General features: G+C 41.8%; 1 protein-coding gene across 1 annotated transcript in view; it reads right to left on the bottom strand.

Moving 5' to 3' along the window:
• The window catches only part of LOC134803423 (exportin-7-B), a 72,078-nt gene that overhangs the window by 4,848 nt on the left and 49,278 nt on the right, over positions 1 to 17,952 (bottom strand). The window contains exons 16-24 of the mRNA XM_063776243.1: positions 13,136 to 13,286; positions 11,031 to 11,190; positions 10,016 to 10,206; positions 6,628 to 6,757; positions 5,140 to 5,221; positions 4,011 to 4,149; positions 3,351 to 3,428; positions 1,106 to 1,206; positions 437 to 651 (exon numbers count right to left, since the gene is read on the bottom strand). Of these exons, the coding sequence (XP_063632313.1) occupies positions 437 to 651; positions 1,106 to 1,206; positions 3,351 to 3,428; positions 4,011 to 4,149; positions 5,140 to 5,221; positions 6,628 to 6,757; positions 10,016 to 10,206; positions 11,031 to 11,190; positions 13,136 to 13,286 (1,247 nt within the window). The remainder of the gene's footprint in view (positions 1 to 436; positions 652 to 1,105; positions 1,207 to 3,350; positions 3,429 to 4,010; positions 4,150 to 5,139; positions 5,222 to 6,627; positions 6,758 to 10,015; positions 10,207 to 11,030; positions 11,191 to 13,135; positions 13,287 to 17,952) is intronic.

Genomic DNA, 17,952 nt, shown 5'->3' with positions numbered 1-17,952 from the left:
TACTCACTTGTCCCTATTCTTGGTGAGCAGGTTGGGCTCTATCCCCTGCATGAGTCCGCTGAACCACAGCGCTAGTTGTGGTTGCTCGTCTCTTGGTTGCTGTATCATCATTACTCACTTGTCCCTATTCTTGGTGAGCAGGTTGGGTTCTATCCCCTGCATGAGTCCGCTGAACCAATGCGCTAGCTGTGGTTGCTTGTCTCTTGGTTGCTGTATCATCATTACTCACTTTGTCCTATTCTTGGTGAGCAGGTTGGGTTCGATCCCCTGCATGAGTCCGCTGAACCACTGCGCTAGTTGTGGTTGCTGTATCATCATTACTCACTTGTCCCTATTCTTGGTGAGCAGGTTGGGCTCTATCCCCTGCATGAGTCCGCTGAACCACTGCGCTAGTTGTGGTTGCTCGTCTCTTGGTTGCTGTATCATCATTACTCACTTGTCCCTATTCTTGGTGAGCAGGTTAGGTTCTATCCCCTGCATGAGTCCGCTGAACCACTGCGCTAGTTGTGGTTGCTTGTCTCTTGGTTGCTGGGCGATCATCTCGGCTCTGATGCGGCTGAACTGCTCCTCGTTGAGCAGGATCAGGCCGAGGAGTGGCCGCGACATGGACCACTGGTTGCAGCAGTCCTCGAACATTATCACGTTTAGGACCTGTCACGGAAATATAATATTATTGTTGACTCACAAAAAAAGTTACATTTTACAGGAATTAGTTACCTTAAATTTCAAATCTAAAAGACTAAGGGCCATTGCACCATTCCCTAACTCGGGGTTAACCGGTTAAAACTGGAGTTACCACGGTTACCAGTACAATTTGACACTGGGTTAATGGTTTAACCGCTTAACCCCCGGTAAAGCTGGGTTTTCCTAGGATAGCGGTGCCGTCATATAGCGGCCATCTCCATACAAAATAATACGGCTAACAGCCGTATTCGAACAATGAGATACGTCAAATACTAGATATTGAAACGATATGGATTGGATATGTCAGTGTCAAACAAGTGTCAAAATTGACGTTTCTTCAAACAAAAACGTCACTTTTGACACTTGTTTGAATACGGCTGTAAATATGGATGTCGTAGTTGGTTGCCCAACCAAATCTCACCGTGGCCAGCAGTTGCTGCATGATCTCCGGCCGCTGCTGCAGAACTTGTATGAACATGTTACTCGTCTCCGGTTGCCGCCCGTGGGGGATTTTGTTGCTTGCTGAAAAACGACGCCGTTAGATAAGTACTAGGATAAAGTTTAACTTAGTACTCCGAGAAACCGAAACCGCGCGAAAACCGAAATTCGCAAATAGGGAATATTACTGCAATACTCTGCTTAGGGGGCGCCACTACCACGATCCGTCACAATCTGGGGGTCTACCGCGAAACAAGAAAATAAATAAATAAATATTAGGGAACATCTTACACAGATCAACCTAGCCCCAAACTAAGCAAAGCTTGTACTATGGGTGCTAGGCGACGATATACATACTTATATAGACAAATACATACTTATATACAAAGATTACAACCATGACTCAGGAACAAATATCTGTGTTATCACACAAATAAATGCCCTTACTGGGATTCGAACCCAGGACCATCGGCTTCGCAGGCAGAGTCACTACCCACTAGGCCAGACCGGTCGTCAAAATCTGAATTTCGTTATCTAACCTCTCTATCACTCTTGCATATTCGAGCGATAAAGGCGCAGATAACTAAAATTTCGATTTTCGCGTTTCCCGGTAGGCCCTTGTTAACAAACCGCCTTGATGCATCAATGTCATATTTTATTGTCTGTGAAAACCTGTCATAAAACAGTTTAAGGCACAGTATGTATAGGTTACTCTATGGTTTACTAGCTAGCTTAGTGCTGCGCTCTGGCGGCAGAACATTGCAGTAATACCCCCTATTGCGGGCATCTTTTTCTTTTACTCCAATGAAGGGGTAATTAGAATGACAGAGAAAGATGCCCGCAATTTGCGAACTTCGATTTTCGGTGGTTATAGCCCGGAACGAGAGTTTTAGTAAACCAAGTTGCTTTAACACATTCACGGCCACCCAGCCAAACAAGACGTCCGCGCCAGGCCACAACAATCGCGTCATATAAAACAGTAGTACCACGATCCCAACTATCGGGTCGTCCGGCCTGGAAACGAAATCATAAAATACCCGATAGTCGGGTTTTCGGCACAGAATGTGTTAATACAGATTTACGATTGTGACCTATAATTTAATAGCTGAAGTAGGTAGATAGCGGTATGGGGCTATTCATAAATTACGTCATTTCAAATTTGGGGGGGGGGGGGGTCTGGACATCGGATGACGGTAGCATGAAGTAGGGGGAAATGGGGCCATTTGAAGCATGATTTTTAGATGATTATAGGGGGGGGGGGGGGGGGTCAAAAATCGATGACGTAATTTATGGACAGCCCCTATGTGTCTGGATTATCAAACGTTAATCGGTATAGGAAGCTTAAAACATGCTAAAGTTTATTCATAGTTCAAGTAAGAAATAAATAAAATCAGGAATTACTGGAGATATTTCATAAATTCATTACAATTTTAAAGTATAATTACAAATAACAGATCCCAAATTGTGTCGTGAGATTGACAGATTAATTAAAAGGTGCTATTTAAATGCACAACCTAATATTTTATGAGTAATATATTAGACTGTCTAGTTCAGCGGTGTATGATGATATTAACATTAGAAATATATTTTTGCTATATCAAAAAGAATAGATAGTATAGAGGGGTCCTGTCATTGTCAATTTCGTAGTCACGGTACATTTACTGCCATCTATCGACACACGATTAAAACTTAAAATAAAATTGAAAATGTATAAAATAATAAAAATATGTTTACGGATAAATGATTCTTAATTTTTATTGTTCCATACTGACCCATGTTCTTTCACTGGTATGTGTTAAAATTGTTAAATACCAAACGGTGTCGTTAACGCCATCTAGCCGAGAATAGGCCAAAGGTAATGGCGCCATCTATTCGAGAATGACTTTTCCTTGGCCGTCCGAGGCACGTTTTTTTCTTAGACTTTATTTATCTTATACGGAGTTATATATATCTCTGGCTATATCAAAGACACATTGATTGAGCAATATCCGTAAAATCTAAGACAATTTCGTGCTTAGAATTTGACAGATAAACGAGATGGCGCTGTACAGCTCCATACATTTTGCGGTAACTCTGATTGTCAAAAGTTGACATTTGACAATTCAGTGAAAGCAGTACAGCGCCATCTGTTTTGGATGTCAAAGTAAGGGGAACGTTTTTTTCTTAGACTTTACCTCTCTATTATTCTATACAATCAATTATCTTTGGCTATATGAAGTTATACTCACATTTCTGTACTAATTGCTTAAATAGATATGTGACTATGTGGTCCAGCGTCGCGCAGCATCCCGTGCACACGCTCGTGTCTGCAACAACACAACCATTAAAGTATTTAAATAAATTAAATTATTTCAGAAAAATATTTTAACTTAGGCTTTTTTTATTTTGGCTTAGGCACCTGCCGCGCTAGCAGAGGACGCAGGTTCGATTCCAGCCTGGGGCACTAGAGGCCTTGGTCACTTTTTCTTAGTATATCAACCATTATCAACCGAAATAAATAGTAGCGTGTCTAGTTTTTGGCAGCCGTATTATGATCTAAAAAAGCGCTACGATTTTGCAAGAACTCTGTTGACTGAACCCACGGCGCCTTAAGAGCCCATCAATGATTTGAGTTCATAGATCGACGAATCCCATTAAAACTAGTTCGATGTATTCAAAAGGTACTTAAATACAAAATACAGTCCATAGCGGCCCCCTTTTTTTCAATATCTTTCGTTAAATCTAAATAATCACGATTACTTAGCAGTGGCGCTAGTATGCACGTTGATGGGCTCTTAACTTGAAACTAACAATCAACGAATTTTCATCACAATTTTTTTTCTAAATGGCAAGGCCATGGAGTTATGCGAGCATAACGCCACTAGTTATGTATGTATGTTTGTATGTACCTAATGCTGTGAGTCCCTCGGAGATAGATGACAGCACATACAGGGTGGCCTCGGGCTGCAGCGACGCTAGGAACGCCATGTGGTCCTGCGCTAGCCGCTCCAGGAGCACGTAGTACGTTTGTGACAGCTTTGGATAATCCTGGAACGGAATAAAGTTCACAACAAGTGCGAAGAGGATATTGTAAAACAAGGGTTGACAGTGATAAATACGAAATCACAACTATAGTTCTTTTTTTTTGCATTAGAAAAAAGGTAAACAATCTTGATGTGTCCTTTAATTGAAAATCTCGTTAAAAAGGCAAAAAAGAAAGCAAAAACAAGTGCGATTCGGACTCGCCCACCGAGGGTTCCGTACTTTTTAGTATTTGTTGTTATAGCGGCAACAGAAATACATCATCTGTGAAAATTTCAACTGTCTAGCTATCACGGTTCGTGAGATACAGCCTGGTGACAGACGGACGGACGGACAGCGGCGTCTTAGTAATAGGGCCCCGTTTTACCCTTTGGGTACGGAACCCTAAAAAGGGTCTTCGTATTTAACAACTTTCCAAAAATAAATTTTGAATATGAAATATACCTAATTGTTGGTTATTTTTATTGTGTAATTTTTCTATGACCGACCTTTGACGACCGGTCTGGCCTAGTGGGTAGTGACTCTGCCTGCGAAGCCGATGGTCCTGGGTTCGAATCCCAGTAAGGGCATTTATTTGTGTGATAACACAGATATTTGTTCCTGAGTCATGGCCGTAATCTATGTATATCGTCGCCTAGCACCCATAGTACAAGCTTTGCTTAGTTTGGGGCTATAGTTCGTTTTTTTTAGCATTATAAATAAGGTAAACAATATTGATATGTCTTTTAATTGAAAAACACGTTTTAAAAATAAGTCACGGCAAATATGTAACAATTATGAATCTAATACAATAATTTATATTCTTCTGCTTTCATAAGTAATAGTTACTGATTTTTAAAAAGCGTTTTTCAAAAGACATGTCAAGATCGCTTACCTTCTTCCTAATGCTAAAAAAAACGAACTATAGGTTGATCTGTGGAAGATAATATGTTCCCTAATATTTATTTATTTATTATTATGTCATATCTATATCTATGTAAATTTGGAAGTACTTACTAAGAGATCGCTTTGAGGTATACTTAATAGTAGCTTGACAAACATGTTGAGCGCGTTGTCCAACGATTCATCGCCGTATAACCTGTAAACAGATAAAAAAATAATGAATAATGTACCACTCGACCGCTGTCGTGAATAGCTAGGAGTCTTGTTATGTTTCAGTTTTAATCTTTTAGTATTTTAAGTTTTACTATGTGTACTTTTGTGCGTATATCATGTTTTACTTGTGTTCGTATATTATGTTAATGAATTGCGTGGAATGTATGTATCTAGTTATAAGTCTAGGATCCATGTTCTTTTCATACGTGTTAATTATTAATGAGATTGGCAAAAATATACATTACTGACTCTGCATGATACACCCACTAGTTGAAAAAGGTACCAAACGGCCTTGTGTTTTACTATATAAGCCGGAGCCGTTTGTAGCTTATTCAGAGATATCAGAGACATCAAGAGAGCTTCACTCATACCAGCCTGAACACTCTCCAGTAAATAAATCAAATATATGTGTTTTCATTTCACACAACACATATACCGGTAAATGGAGGTATAGCGGACTTCGAGACAGCAGCGGCCAGCGCGTTCCAGTTTGCCGAGTTTCTAGACTTCACCCCCTACCCCCTCATCACGTCAAGTTACAGTCTACGCTCCACAACCGCTATTTTTAATTATTATTGTGGAGAAAGCAAAATAAGACACACGAATTGATGCAATTTTATGTAGGCTTGGTTTTTTTCAACTCACCTAGATGGCGCTGTAGGCCACCGTATATTATTATATAAACCTACATTGCTGCACAAATTTGGGCTTATTACAATCCTTAATGTCTAAACAATATATCTATCTACATAAAAAGGATATTTCGCAAGTAGCAAATTTGAAATGAGTTATATTATTTGCTAAACCGTCAAGTGGACGAAAACTAGAGCATGGACGGAGACTAGCGCAACGACCCTATATGTACCTGAAGACGCCGAAGTTGGCATAGTTCCCGCACAGCGCGGCCTTGAGTATGCAGAAGCACAGCGAGATGCCCTTGAGCTTCATCGCGTACATTTGCCGTCTATCAGTATTGTAGAGGGAGCTAGTATATACCTGAAGACGCCGAAGTTGGCATAGTTCCCGCACAGCGCGGCCTTGAGTATGCAGAAGCACAGCGAGATGCCCTTGAGCTTCATCGCGTACATTTGCCGTCTATCAGTATTGTAGAGGGAGCTAGTATATACCTGAAGACGCCGAAGTTGGCATAGTTCCCGCACAGCGCGGCCTTGAGTATGCAGAAGCACAGCGAGATGCCCTTGAGCTTCATCGCGTACATTTGCCGTCTATCAGTATTGTAGAGGGAGCTAGTATATACCTGAAGACGCCGAAGTTGGCATAGTTCCCGCACAGCGCGGCCTTGAGTATGCAGAAGCACAGCGAGATGCCCTTGAGCTTCATCGCGTACATTTGCCGTCTATCAGTATTGTAGAGGGAGCTAGTATATACCTGAAGACGCCGAAGTTGGCATAGTTCCCGCACAGCGCGGCCTTGAGTATGCAGAAGCACAGCGAGATGCCCTTGAGCTTCATCGCGTACATTTGCTTCTTACTCACATCTATCGTCAGTATTCTGCTGCCTGCAATCACAAATAGCTAGTAAGTATAGGGAATATTACGCGAAACTCTGCGTAGGTAGCGCCACTACCACTATCTGTCACAATCTGAGGGTCTACCGCGAAACAAGAAAATCGAAATTTTGTTATCTAGCCTCTCTATCGCTCTTGCATTTTCGAGCGATATAGAGGCAGATAACTAAATTTCGATTTTCGCGTTTACCACTAGGCCCTTGTTAACAAACCGCCTTGATGCTTCAATGTCATATTTTATTGTCTGTGAAAACTTGTCAAAAAACAGTTTAAGGCACAGTATGTATAAGTTAGTCTATGAAGTTACTAGAGTCGGTAGTGCTGCACTCTGGCGGCAGAACATTGCAGTAATATCCCCTATTGTGACACCCTTAAACAATATCCATATACTACGAATACCGCTTAGCATTGCTAGTTAGTATGGCCAAAATCGAAAAAACTGTCCAAAAACTGAATTTAGCGCGGAGCAAGTACCAGGGCCTCATGAGTTACGCGAAGGTGTCGTTGACCGGCCGGCCAGCGTATGAAGGTGGCGCGGCTGCACGCGTATCTTGGCTGTATATTTTTGTTTAGCTATATGATTTTACTAGTCTAAAGTATTATTTTAGTCTACTCATAGAAAAACTATACAGGGTTACTTTTTTACCGGTACAATAAATTTTACCACATCATTGGTATCGATAATAGATCACATTGCACAAATAAAAAAATGATTTTTTTTATTTCGCATCAATTAATTTATCCTTCACCAATTTAGTAACTTCTGGTTGCACTAATTACAAGGTGTCAACGGTATGAGGTAAAAGGGGCGGGGCGGGGCGAGCGGCCGGCGGCGCACGATTTGACAACTGTTGGAGACTAAGAACGCAACCTCATTAGATAGGTTTTATTTTTCTGTTCTTACTGACATGTGTTGTCACGTCACTTCTTGATTTCCTTCAAAAATACGTTTGTGTTATTTGTTCCCGTTTTATTTAACTCTCACTTATCTTACAAATAACCATCAACAACAAAGCATCCGGGAAACTGCGAATGCAAAGTGCAACCCTTTGACCGATAAGACAGACTAGTCCGTAATAAATAATAAGTGCGTTTGACGAAATTAAACGTGAAAATTACTTGGAAAGAATCGAAGCAAACGTACAAAAACGGGCACGGCTTTGTTTACAAAACCACGGACAGCATTTTGAACATTTACTTAAGTATGTGAATTAGTACGAGAAATGGACTCCATTAATTAGGTATGTAGGGTAGATTTCAATCATTGTATTCCAATTTTTTAAATACGCCTCAATGAAAAATGTTGCAGACTTACTTCGTAATTTTATCAGATTTCGAGACCTTTTGTCATACTTCACACAAAGCAACATCTTCATTTTGACGGTCCTAAGCCCGTGCAAGTATGAAGGAAGAATTGGGATCAAGTAGTATTTTTTTATGTCAATACGCCGCCGCCGCCGCTCGCTAAATCGCGCGCGATGACGTAAACAAACAGTTGCCAGTTCGTGCGTTTGCTAATTGATGCGTAAGGCATCCACATTTCCTAGTACTTTAGCGGATAAGTTCGGGCATTAGTATTTTTGTTTTTTTGTTCCCAAATAGTAGTAACAAAGAATGCTGGTATTTTTTATTATTGGCAACAATTACGTATGTTGATTTATTGTACTGGTAAAAAAGTAACCCTGTATATTCAAGCTTTTTAATCTCGTACTTAGGCCACTCAGCGTACTCGACTGAAAAGCTCTTCAGTATAAAATATAATGATTGTATAAAATACTATTTTTGCACCAAAAATTTTAATGAAAAGTTACATACATAACATATTTTTTATGAGACGCCCGTTTTAAACCCATAGAAGAAACGTCGTAACAATTGATGTCGCTAAGTCGTACTCCTAGGTTTATTCGTCACAGTTGTTAAAAAAACGAACTGCTCCCAATAGATGTCGCTAGTAGTCACCAGATTATAGTTTTGGACAACTTGAATATCTGTCACAGAACAGTACAAAACTGCTAATATTTGTGCAGTCACCTGCAATAATATGTTACACAAGACCGCAAAATATCTGACACAATGTTATTTGTAGAGCCATAAGAGCGATACACATATTTTTGCGGCCTTCGAAGAGTAACATATTATTGCAGTACAGGTGACTCTACACATCTTAGTGTTTACATTGAGTGTAGGCGCTGGTTGCGGTTCTGTAGTTGAGTGTATTGTGAGTGTTGTGTGTGTAGCATGTGATTGCGACTCACCATATGCACATATGATGTTAGACAGCTCTCTAAAGAGCAGGATTCCGTTGGGAGACGACACGTCGAAGTGTAGGCGCTGGTTGCGGTTCTGTAGTTGAGTGTATAGTGAGTGTTGTGTGTGTAGCATGTGATTGCGACTCACCATAGGCACATATGATGTTAGACAGCTCTCTAAAGAGCAGGATTCCGTTGGGAGACGACACGTCGAAGTGTAGGCGCTGGTTGCGTTTCTGTAGTTGAGTGTATAGTGAGTGTTGTGTGTGTAGCATGTGATTGCGACTCACCATAGGCACATATGATGTTAGACAGCTCTCTAAAGAGCAGGATCCCGTTGGGAGACGACACGTCGAAGTGTAGGCGCTGGTTGCGGTTCTGTAGTTGAGTGTATTGTGAGTGTTGTGTGTGTAGCATGTGATTGCGACTCACCATAGGCACATATGATGTTAGACAGCTCTCTAAAGAGCAGGATTCCGTTGGGAGACGACACGTCGAAGTGTAGGCGCTGGTTGCGGTTCTGTAGTTGAGTGTATAGTGAGTGTTGTGTGTGTAGCATGTGATTGCGACTCACCATAGGCACATATGATGTTAGACAGCTCTCTAAAGAGCAGGATTCCGTTGGGAGACGACACGTCGAAGTGTAGGCGCTGGTTGCGTTTCTGTAGTTGAGTGTATAGTGAGTGTTGTGTGTGTAGCATGTGATTGCGACTCACCATAGGCACATATGATGTTAGACAGCTCTCTAAAGAGCAGGATCCCGTTGGGAGACGACACGTCGAAGTGTAGGCGCTGGTTGCGGTTCTGTAGTTGAGTGTATTGTGAGTGTTGTGTGTGTAGCATGTGATTGCGACTCACCATAGGCACATATGATGTTAGACAGCTCTCTAAAGAGCAGGATTCCGTTGGGAGACGACACGTCGAAGTGTAGGCGCTGGTTGCGGTTCTGTAGTTGAGTGTATAGTGAGTGTTGTGTGTGTAGCATGTGATTGCGACTCACCATAGGCACATATGATGTTAGACAGCTCTCTAAAGAGCAGGATCCCGTTGGGCGACGACACGTCGAAATGTAGGCGCTGGTTTCGGTTCTGCGCCAGCTCGGCCGTCAGCTTGAGGACCGGGGTGGTCAGCGCGGGCTCCGAGTACCAGGTCTCGATGCCGCGGAGGAGCACCTTCATGTAAATGGGATAGCTGGAACATAAAGGGGTTATGAAATAACTAAGTCACATTTAATATAATAAAAATTAATAATTTAGCCTATATATGTCCCACTGCTGGGCACAGGCCTCCTCTTGAGCACGAGAGGGTTTAGGCTATAGTCCCCACGCTAGCCCAATGCGGGTCGGGGACTTCACATACACCTTTGAATTTCTTTGCGGATGTATGCAGGTTTCCTCACGATGTTTTCAGTTAATATAATAAAAAATAATGCATTTTATTAATATTTATTATACATATATTAATAAAAACACGATCTCCTCTTTCTGTTAGCTGTTCCTTACGGGGTGTCATGTTGTATAAAATTCCATGTAATAGGTTAAGGTACAATGTGACTTGTGTGTACTCACATCCAGTCGAACAGCATCATGTAGGTGGTCTTGGTGTTGAAGGCGAAGGCCAGACCTCTGAGGTCCCGCGCTAGACCGATCAGCGTCTTCTAACGAGAACAGAGTACTCTCACTAGTGTGTCAGTACCTGTAGTACTGTGTGTACTCACATCCAGTCGAACAGCATCATGTAGGTGGTCTTGGTGTTGAAGGCGAAGGCCAGACCTCTGAGGTCCCGCGCTAGACCGATCAGCGTCTTCTAACGAGAACAGAGTACTCTCACTAGTGTGTCAGTACCTGTAGTACTGTGTGTACTCACATCCAGTCGAACAGCATCATGTAGGTGGTCTTGGTGTTGAAGGCGAAGGCCAGACCTCTGAGGTCCCGCGCTAGACCGATCAGCGTCTTCTAACGAGAACAGAGTACTCTCACTAGTGTGTCAGTACCTGTAGTACTGTGTGTACTCACATCCAGTCGAACAGCATCATGTAGGTGGTCTTGGTGTTGAAGGCGAAGGCCAGACCTCTGAGGTCCCGCGCTAGACCGATCAGCGTCTTTTTGGCGTCTTCTGATGAAAAAAGTGGACTCTCCGGCGGCCCTAGCAGGCTGACTAGGCTTTCGAAGGCAGCTGGGGATGAAAAGTAATACAAGTCAAGAATAAAGCTATTATAATTGAGTTCACAAACATTTTGACAAGCCAACTTTCCATAGATATATTTACACGCCTCGAATCTCACTTCTTCCTCGCGCTATCCCGGCATTTTGCCACGGCTCATGGGAGCCAGGGGTCCGCTTGACAACTAATCCCATGATTTGACGTAGGCACTCGTTTTTACGAAAGCGACTGCCATCTGACCTTCCAACTAAGGTAAACTAGGCCTTATTGGGATTAGTCCGGTTTCCTCACGATGTTTTCCTTCACCGAAAAGCGACTGGTAAATATCAAATGATATTTCGTACATAAGTTCCGAAAAACTTATCGGTACGAGCCGGGGTTTGAACCCGCGACCTCCAGATTGCAAGTCGCACGCTCTTACCGCTAGGCCACCAGCGCTTTCCAGCGCCTCTAATACACTGACAATAAGGTCGTGTAAATATATATGGAACGCTGGCTTGTAAAGATGTTTGTGAACTCGGCCGTACATATTCATACATCGTATACATGGTGTTTGGTAGCTCAGTGCAAAGCTTTAACCTTTTGAACGCCACAGACGGCAATTGACGTCAACGCGAAATCGTGACAACGACGCCAAAGGCGGCATTTGACGTCGACCGTTTTTTGATGAAAATCTACTGAAAACACCCCACCTTTAGGTTGGCATTATTTATTCACAAAACTAAATTTTACCCCCGAGACGTCAGTGGCACGGCAAATGGATGCGCCGTTTGGCATTCAAAAGGTTAAGAGAGTGATAACCAAAGTATTTATAAATATTTTTAGCCATGTCTTAGGAATTTATGGTGCGACATGGCATCTTAACGTAGGCTTGCACCTGTGAGCGGCATTATGAAGGTGTGGAAGCGTTCCTCGCCCTACCCTAGCTCCACCATGAGCAGTCGCCCCAGAGCTGTGTACAGCATGGTGCGACATCGCATCATGGTGCATCACCAACCTGTGAGCGGCATCATGAAGGCGTGGAAGCGTTCCTCGTCCTCCCCTAGCTCCACCATGAGCAGTCGCTCCAGAGCTGTGTACAGCATGGTGCGACACCGCATCATGGTGCATCACCAACCTGTGAGCGGCATCATGAAGGCGTGGAAGCGTTCCTCGTCCTCCCCTAGCTCCACCATGAGCAGTCGCCCCAGAGCTGTGTACAGCATGGTGCGACATCGCATCATGGTGCATTACCAACCTGTGAGCGGCATCATGAAGGCGTGGAAGCGTTCCTCGTCCACCCATAGCTCCACCATGAGCAGTCGCCCCAGAGCTGTGTACAGCATGGTGCGACATCGCATCATGGTGAATCACCAACCTGTGAGCGGCATCATGAAGGCGTGGAAGCGTTCTTCGTCCTCCCCTAGCTCCACCATGAGCAGTCGCCCCAGAGCTGTGTACAGCATGGTGCGACATCGCATCATGGTGCATCACCAACCTGTGAGCGGCATCATGAAGGCGTGGAAGCGTTCCTCGTCCTCCCCTAGCTCCACCATGAGCAGTCGCCCCAATGCCGTGTACAGCATGGTGCGACATCGCACCATGGTGCATCACCAACCTGTGAGCGGCATCATGAAGGCGTGGAAACGTTCTTCGTCCTCTCCTAGCTCCACCATGAGCAGTCGCCCCAGTGCTGTGTACAGCATGGTGCGACACCGCATCATGGTGCATCACCAACCTGTGAGCGGCATCATGAAGGCGTGGAAACGTTCTTCGTCCTCTCCTAGCTCCACCATGAGCAGTCGCCCCAGTGCTGTGTACAGCATGGTGCGACACCGCATCATGGTGCATCACCAACCTGTGAGCGGCATCATGAAGGCGTGGAAACGTTCTTCGTCCTCTCCTAGCTCCACCATGAGCAGTCGCCCCAAAGCCGTGTACAGCATGGTGCGACATCGCATCATGGTGCATCACCAACCTGTGAGCGGCATCATGAAGGCGTGGAAACGTTCTTCGTCCTCTCCTAGCTCCACCATGAGCAGTCGCCCCAAAGCCGTGTACAGCATGGTGCGACATCGCATCTCCGTCGTGCCCACTCCGGTTATACCCAGGAATGGGAAATGCTCTGCCTGTAAAAAAAAAAACCAACAGTTTAGTTAGATTCAATCAAAGAAAAATATCTGGGAGACCTTTGAGAGAGCTTTGTTCGGAAAACATTTAAAAACTCAAAAGTGCGCGTTTTCCCAGAGATAAGACCTAGCTAGATCGATTTATCGCCCCTAAAAACCCCCATATAGCAAATTTTCTCGAAATCGTTAGAGCCGTTTCCGAGACCCCCGAAATATATAAATAAATATTTATACAAGAATTGCTCGTTTAAAGGTATTAGATAGATAGAGTGAGATTTTGCGTGATTTTTCGAGGCACATTTTTTCGTTATCTTATACGGAGTTACATACACGGTGTAACATGAGGAAACAGAATAATTTTAACAGCGTGTTCCTGATCATATTTAGAGACATGTCCTATAAACTTTATTGAAATTCGCCTAGTTTCAGAGTTAATACCAATTAAAAAAAAAAAAACAACTTTTTATTGTTACATAGTGCAAAACGCTTTTTTGATGGCGATGTAGCTACTATGGGACGTAGTCTAAATATCCTTATTGATAGATGTCAAAAAGTGACAAGTAACACTTTGCAAAAACTAAGTTAAAAAAAAAAGTAAAAATCCATTTTAAGTGACAAGTTTACCAATAACATTTACTTTTTATGTACAAATATGTACATTCAAAAAATTGATAAAAAAACTAAGAAACAATCATGCCTCTTATTTTGACAGCCGAAATCAATGGTGCTCTACTGCGTCATATGTCTTGTGGTCAATGAATTGTCAAACCTAAACTTTCGACAACCAAAATTACAGATGTGGTGCATAATTGTTTTCCATCCTATTTTCTCGGAAACGTTCGTATTTGTCGTGCTAGTTCAGTCAATGCCAGTACTTTTCGTACCGAGACTGACTGAAATAGTTCATACGTTCGTACGTTTCCGTGAAAATACGACGGAAAATAAATATGCACTACATCTGTTCCGCATCATGTACGACCGTACAAACAAGATTGGAAGATAAAGAGCTTATCGCTAAAAGCGCCATCTATTTCAGCTGCCAAATTCGAAGCATAAAATTGACATAGGCACTTTGTACATTTTTTTCACATCACCTATTCGAAAAAGGGCTTTTTCTTCCCCGCTAGGAGGGATCAAAGTGGCACTTTTCTTCCCCGCTAGGAGGGATCAAAGTTGTACTTTTCTGTTCTAGGACACGATTTTTTTTTTCTTGCAACCTATTTTTTTTTTTGGTCAAATAATACATATTTTGGAACATAACAATTTCCTCCTAAGTAGTTGATGTGAAAAGCAGTTATGTCACACGGTATCAAAATTATTTGGTCTTGGGCGTTAACACTTGAATCCCTCATTACGCTCAGGATTCTACTTTAGAATCCCTCACTACGTTCGAGATTCTATTGTAAGGGGCCCACTGATTAACAGTCCGCCGGACGGTATCGGCCTGTCAGTTAGAACAAAATTTTGACAGTTCCGAACAAATGACAGGCCGATACCGTCCGGCGGACTGTTAATCAGTGGGCCCCTGTAGAGTCCATCGCTTCATTCAGGATTCAATGTTATTTTCATTAACGATTTGCCGGACTGTCTGCCTTGCGGGACCTCGTATCTGTATGCAGACGACGCTAGTATCGCAATACCTTTGATGATGAGCCAAAAAGCTAAGCTATGTTGGGATAGTATAGATAACTGGTTTAAGGCTAATGGCTTGCAATTAAACTTTAACAAAAGTAATTACATCACTATCAGACGAGCAGTACATACGCCTGATCATTCCATTGATCTGCCGATTACCAAATCTGATAGTATACGATTCCTTGGAATTGAATTAGATCCCTTTTTAAGATGGCATCACCATATAGAGATTTTGCGTAAAAAACTTGCAAGTGCATGCTTTTCATTAAAATCCCTGTCAAAACTTACCGATTCAGAAGCGTTGAAATCAGTATATCACGCCTACATTGAAAGCATAGTTAGATACGGCATAGAAGTTTGGGGAAATAGCACAAATGACACAAATAAATGAAATTTTATGACTACAGAAAAAAGTTTAACACTCATTGTTGGTTACTTTCGAGAAACGCATAGAGACCTTTTTGTCGAGTATAGAATCCTCACAGTAATAGCCCTGTACATATATCACATTTGTATATAAAAATATGTATTGACTCATTTAAACTTACATGCCAAGGAATGAATTACCCACTAAGGCGCAGAATGCAACTAGCACTACCGGCGTCAAATTATACACATTTTAAAAATAGTATTTGTCGAGTATCATTAAACATTTTTAACGAACTAGATGACGACATAAAGTCAGCTGAAAATGTACAACTATTTAGTAAAAAACTTTAAAACTTTCTTGTGTGTAGGCCCTTTTACAGCCTAAACGAATATTAGATTAGATTTATTTATTTCATAATACAGATTAGATTATAAATTGCAGGCATGTCAATCTACAGGAATTCATATTATGATCGTCAAAAACAGGGATGTCACAACAATATATTCAATAAAATATCAAATTAAAAGTGAAATGATAAGATTTTAAAATAATGTCAAGATAGTATCTCCTGTGGTGGATCGTCAAAATGTGCATCAAAATGTCGTCAAATGTGTGTCAAATGGTGCATCATTCATAAATTCAGTAACAGAATACAACTTATACTTGATTTATTGACTAAATTATTTTACTTTAAATCCTTCTTTTTGACACTACTATTGTATGAAATTCTGGACCAAATTATAACTATTTTGACATCTCTCTTTATTTATACAACTAATTTAAGCAATCGAATTTATCTGTTAACTGTTGGTAATGTATTATTTCTTGATCTCTTTTTTGTCTGTTTTTGTTACAGATTTTTTTTAATGTTTTTATGTGATATTTTATTATTGTATTTGCATAGCTTTTGTCTATATTAGCAAAATAAAGAACTGAATACTGAATGTACGCCCTTGACGGAAATACATCATTTTGATCCCTTGTAACACAAACTACTATTTTTCTATTTACAGGTGGCCAAAAAAAGTGCATACTGAGCAGCTATTACTATGGAACAAAACCCGAAATCGCGAAATAATAAAGTTAGCCTCCCATAGAAAATGGACCAGCCAAAATTTATGAAACATCCAATTTTTTTTTGCACTTATTTTTTGACCATGTATAAAAGCGACAAGTCACTAAATCGTGCTCGTCGCCTCCAAAAAAACATCATCATCAAAATCAGCGCGGTGACGTTGTCGGTGACGACTACACTATACATGCAGCGCATGCCGTTACCCAGTTAGCTGGTGGGTACAGCGCCATCTAACGGACGATTCGGTAAACTGTTTCACTTCTCGTAGTGAGTACTAACTAGAGGATGCAACGGATAGTTGTTTGGCCGGATACCGGATCGGCCTGACCATCGGCCGAATATTCGGTGTCCGGCCGCCGAATATTCGGCCGGCGGAACTATACCTATAGTTCGTTTTTTTTAGCATTAGAAAGAACTTGAAAGAAGGTAAGCGATCTTGACATGTCTTTTAATTGAAACACGCTTTTTTAAAATCAATAACTATTACTTATGAAAGCAGAAGAATATAAATGGTCGTATTAAATTCATAATTGTTACATATTTGCCGTAACTTATTTTTAAAATGTATTTTTCAATTAAAAGACACATCAAGATTGTTTACCTCATTTCTAATGCTAAAAAAAACGAACTATAGAGATGCAACGGATAGTTTTTTGGCCGGATACCGGATATTCGGCTGAATATACGGTGTCCGGCCGCCGAATATTCGGCAGGCGGAACTATACCTACATTTCGGTTTTTCAGGTGCGCATTGTGCAGGTTTTGATCTGTTTCGTAGTGAACGTTCGCGCGCACTCATTTCTAGGTTCGAAATGAGTGCGCGTGCAAGTGAGTGGAATGTTTAAATTGTTTTAAAACAATAAACGAGTACGATTATGACATTTATGACTGTGATTAATTCTTATTACAATTTTGTTTACTCCGAAATCAAGCAATGTTACTATCCGGTATTTTGCCGGATAGTAGGCCACTATCCGGTATCCGGCCGCATGTTAAAATAATGGCCGGATAGGTCGAATACCGGATAGTTACCGAATATCCGGTGCATCTCAAGTACTAACATCAACACTTGGGTTACCATCGATACGAATCACTATTTAAGGGTGGTTTTCCATCAGTCCAATACCTTTGTCCAATGTTATTGCGTCTCACTCTGTCATTAAGCAAAATGTGAGACAAAAAACCGGTCAAGTGCAAGTCGGACTCGCGTTCCAAGGGTTCCCTTTCACCCCCCCTTTTTGGGGGGTCCGCATGGTACGATCTCCTGGCTACCGGGCCAGATCAACTTTGTTTGACCTAAGGAACAATCGTGCCAAGCGGCATCGCCTGAGACTAAAGTGCATGCTAAATGACCTTACTCAACCTACTAGTATAGGCCACACCCGGTATCGGCTAATTTTAAATTATTATTAGTTTCATGATTGCGAATTGCGAGTGATAACTGATAACTTGATTAATCTCTAAAGCGATACTCAATGTAAAAGTATCCGCTTCCAAAAATAAATTTTCATAAGTCTGTTAAAAAGTTAAGCTACTAAATTTACAACCAACAAAATGTCGGCTGGGTGATACTTAGAACGCACATC

The sequence above is a fragment of the Cydia splendana genome, chromosome 26 (genome assembly GCF_910591565.1).
Source record: "Cydia splendana chromosome 26, ilCydSple1.2, whole genome shotgun sequence".
NCBI lineage: Eukaryota > Metazoa > Arthropoda > Insecta > Lepidoptera > Tortricidae > Cydia > Cydia splendana.
Note: the sequence above shows the minus strand (reverse complement) of the source record. Positions and strands in the feature narration are given on the sequence as shown.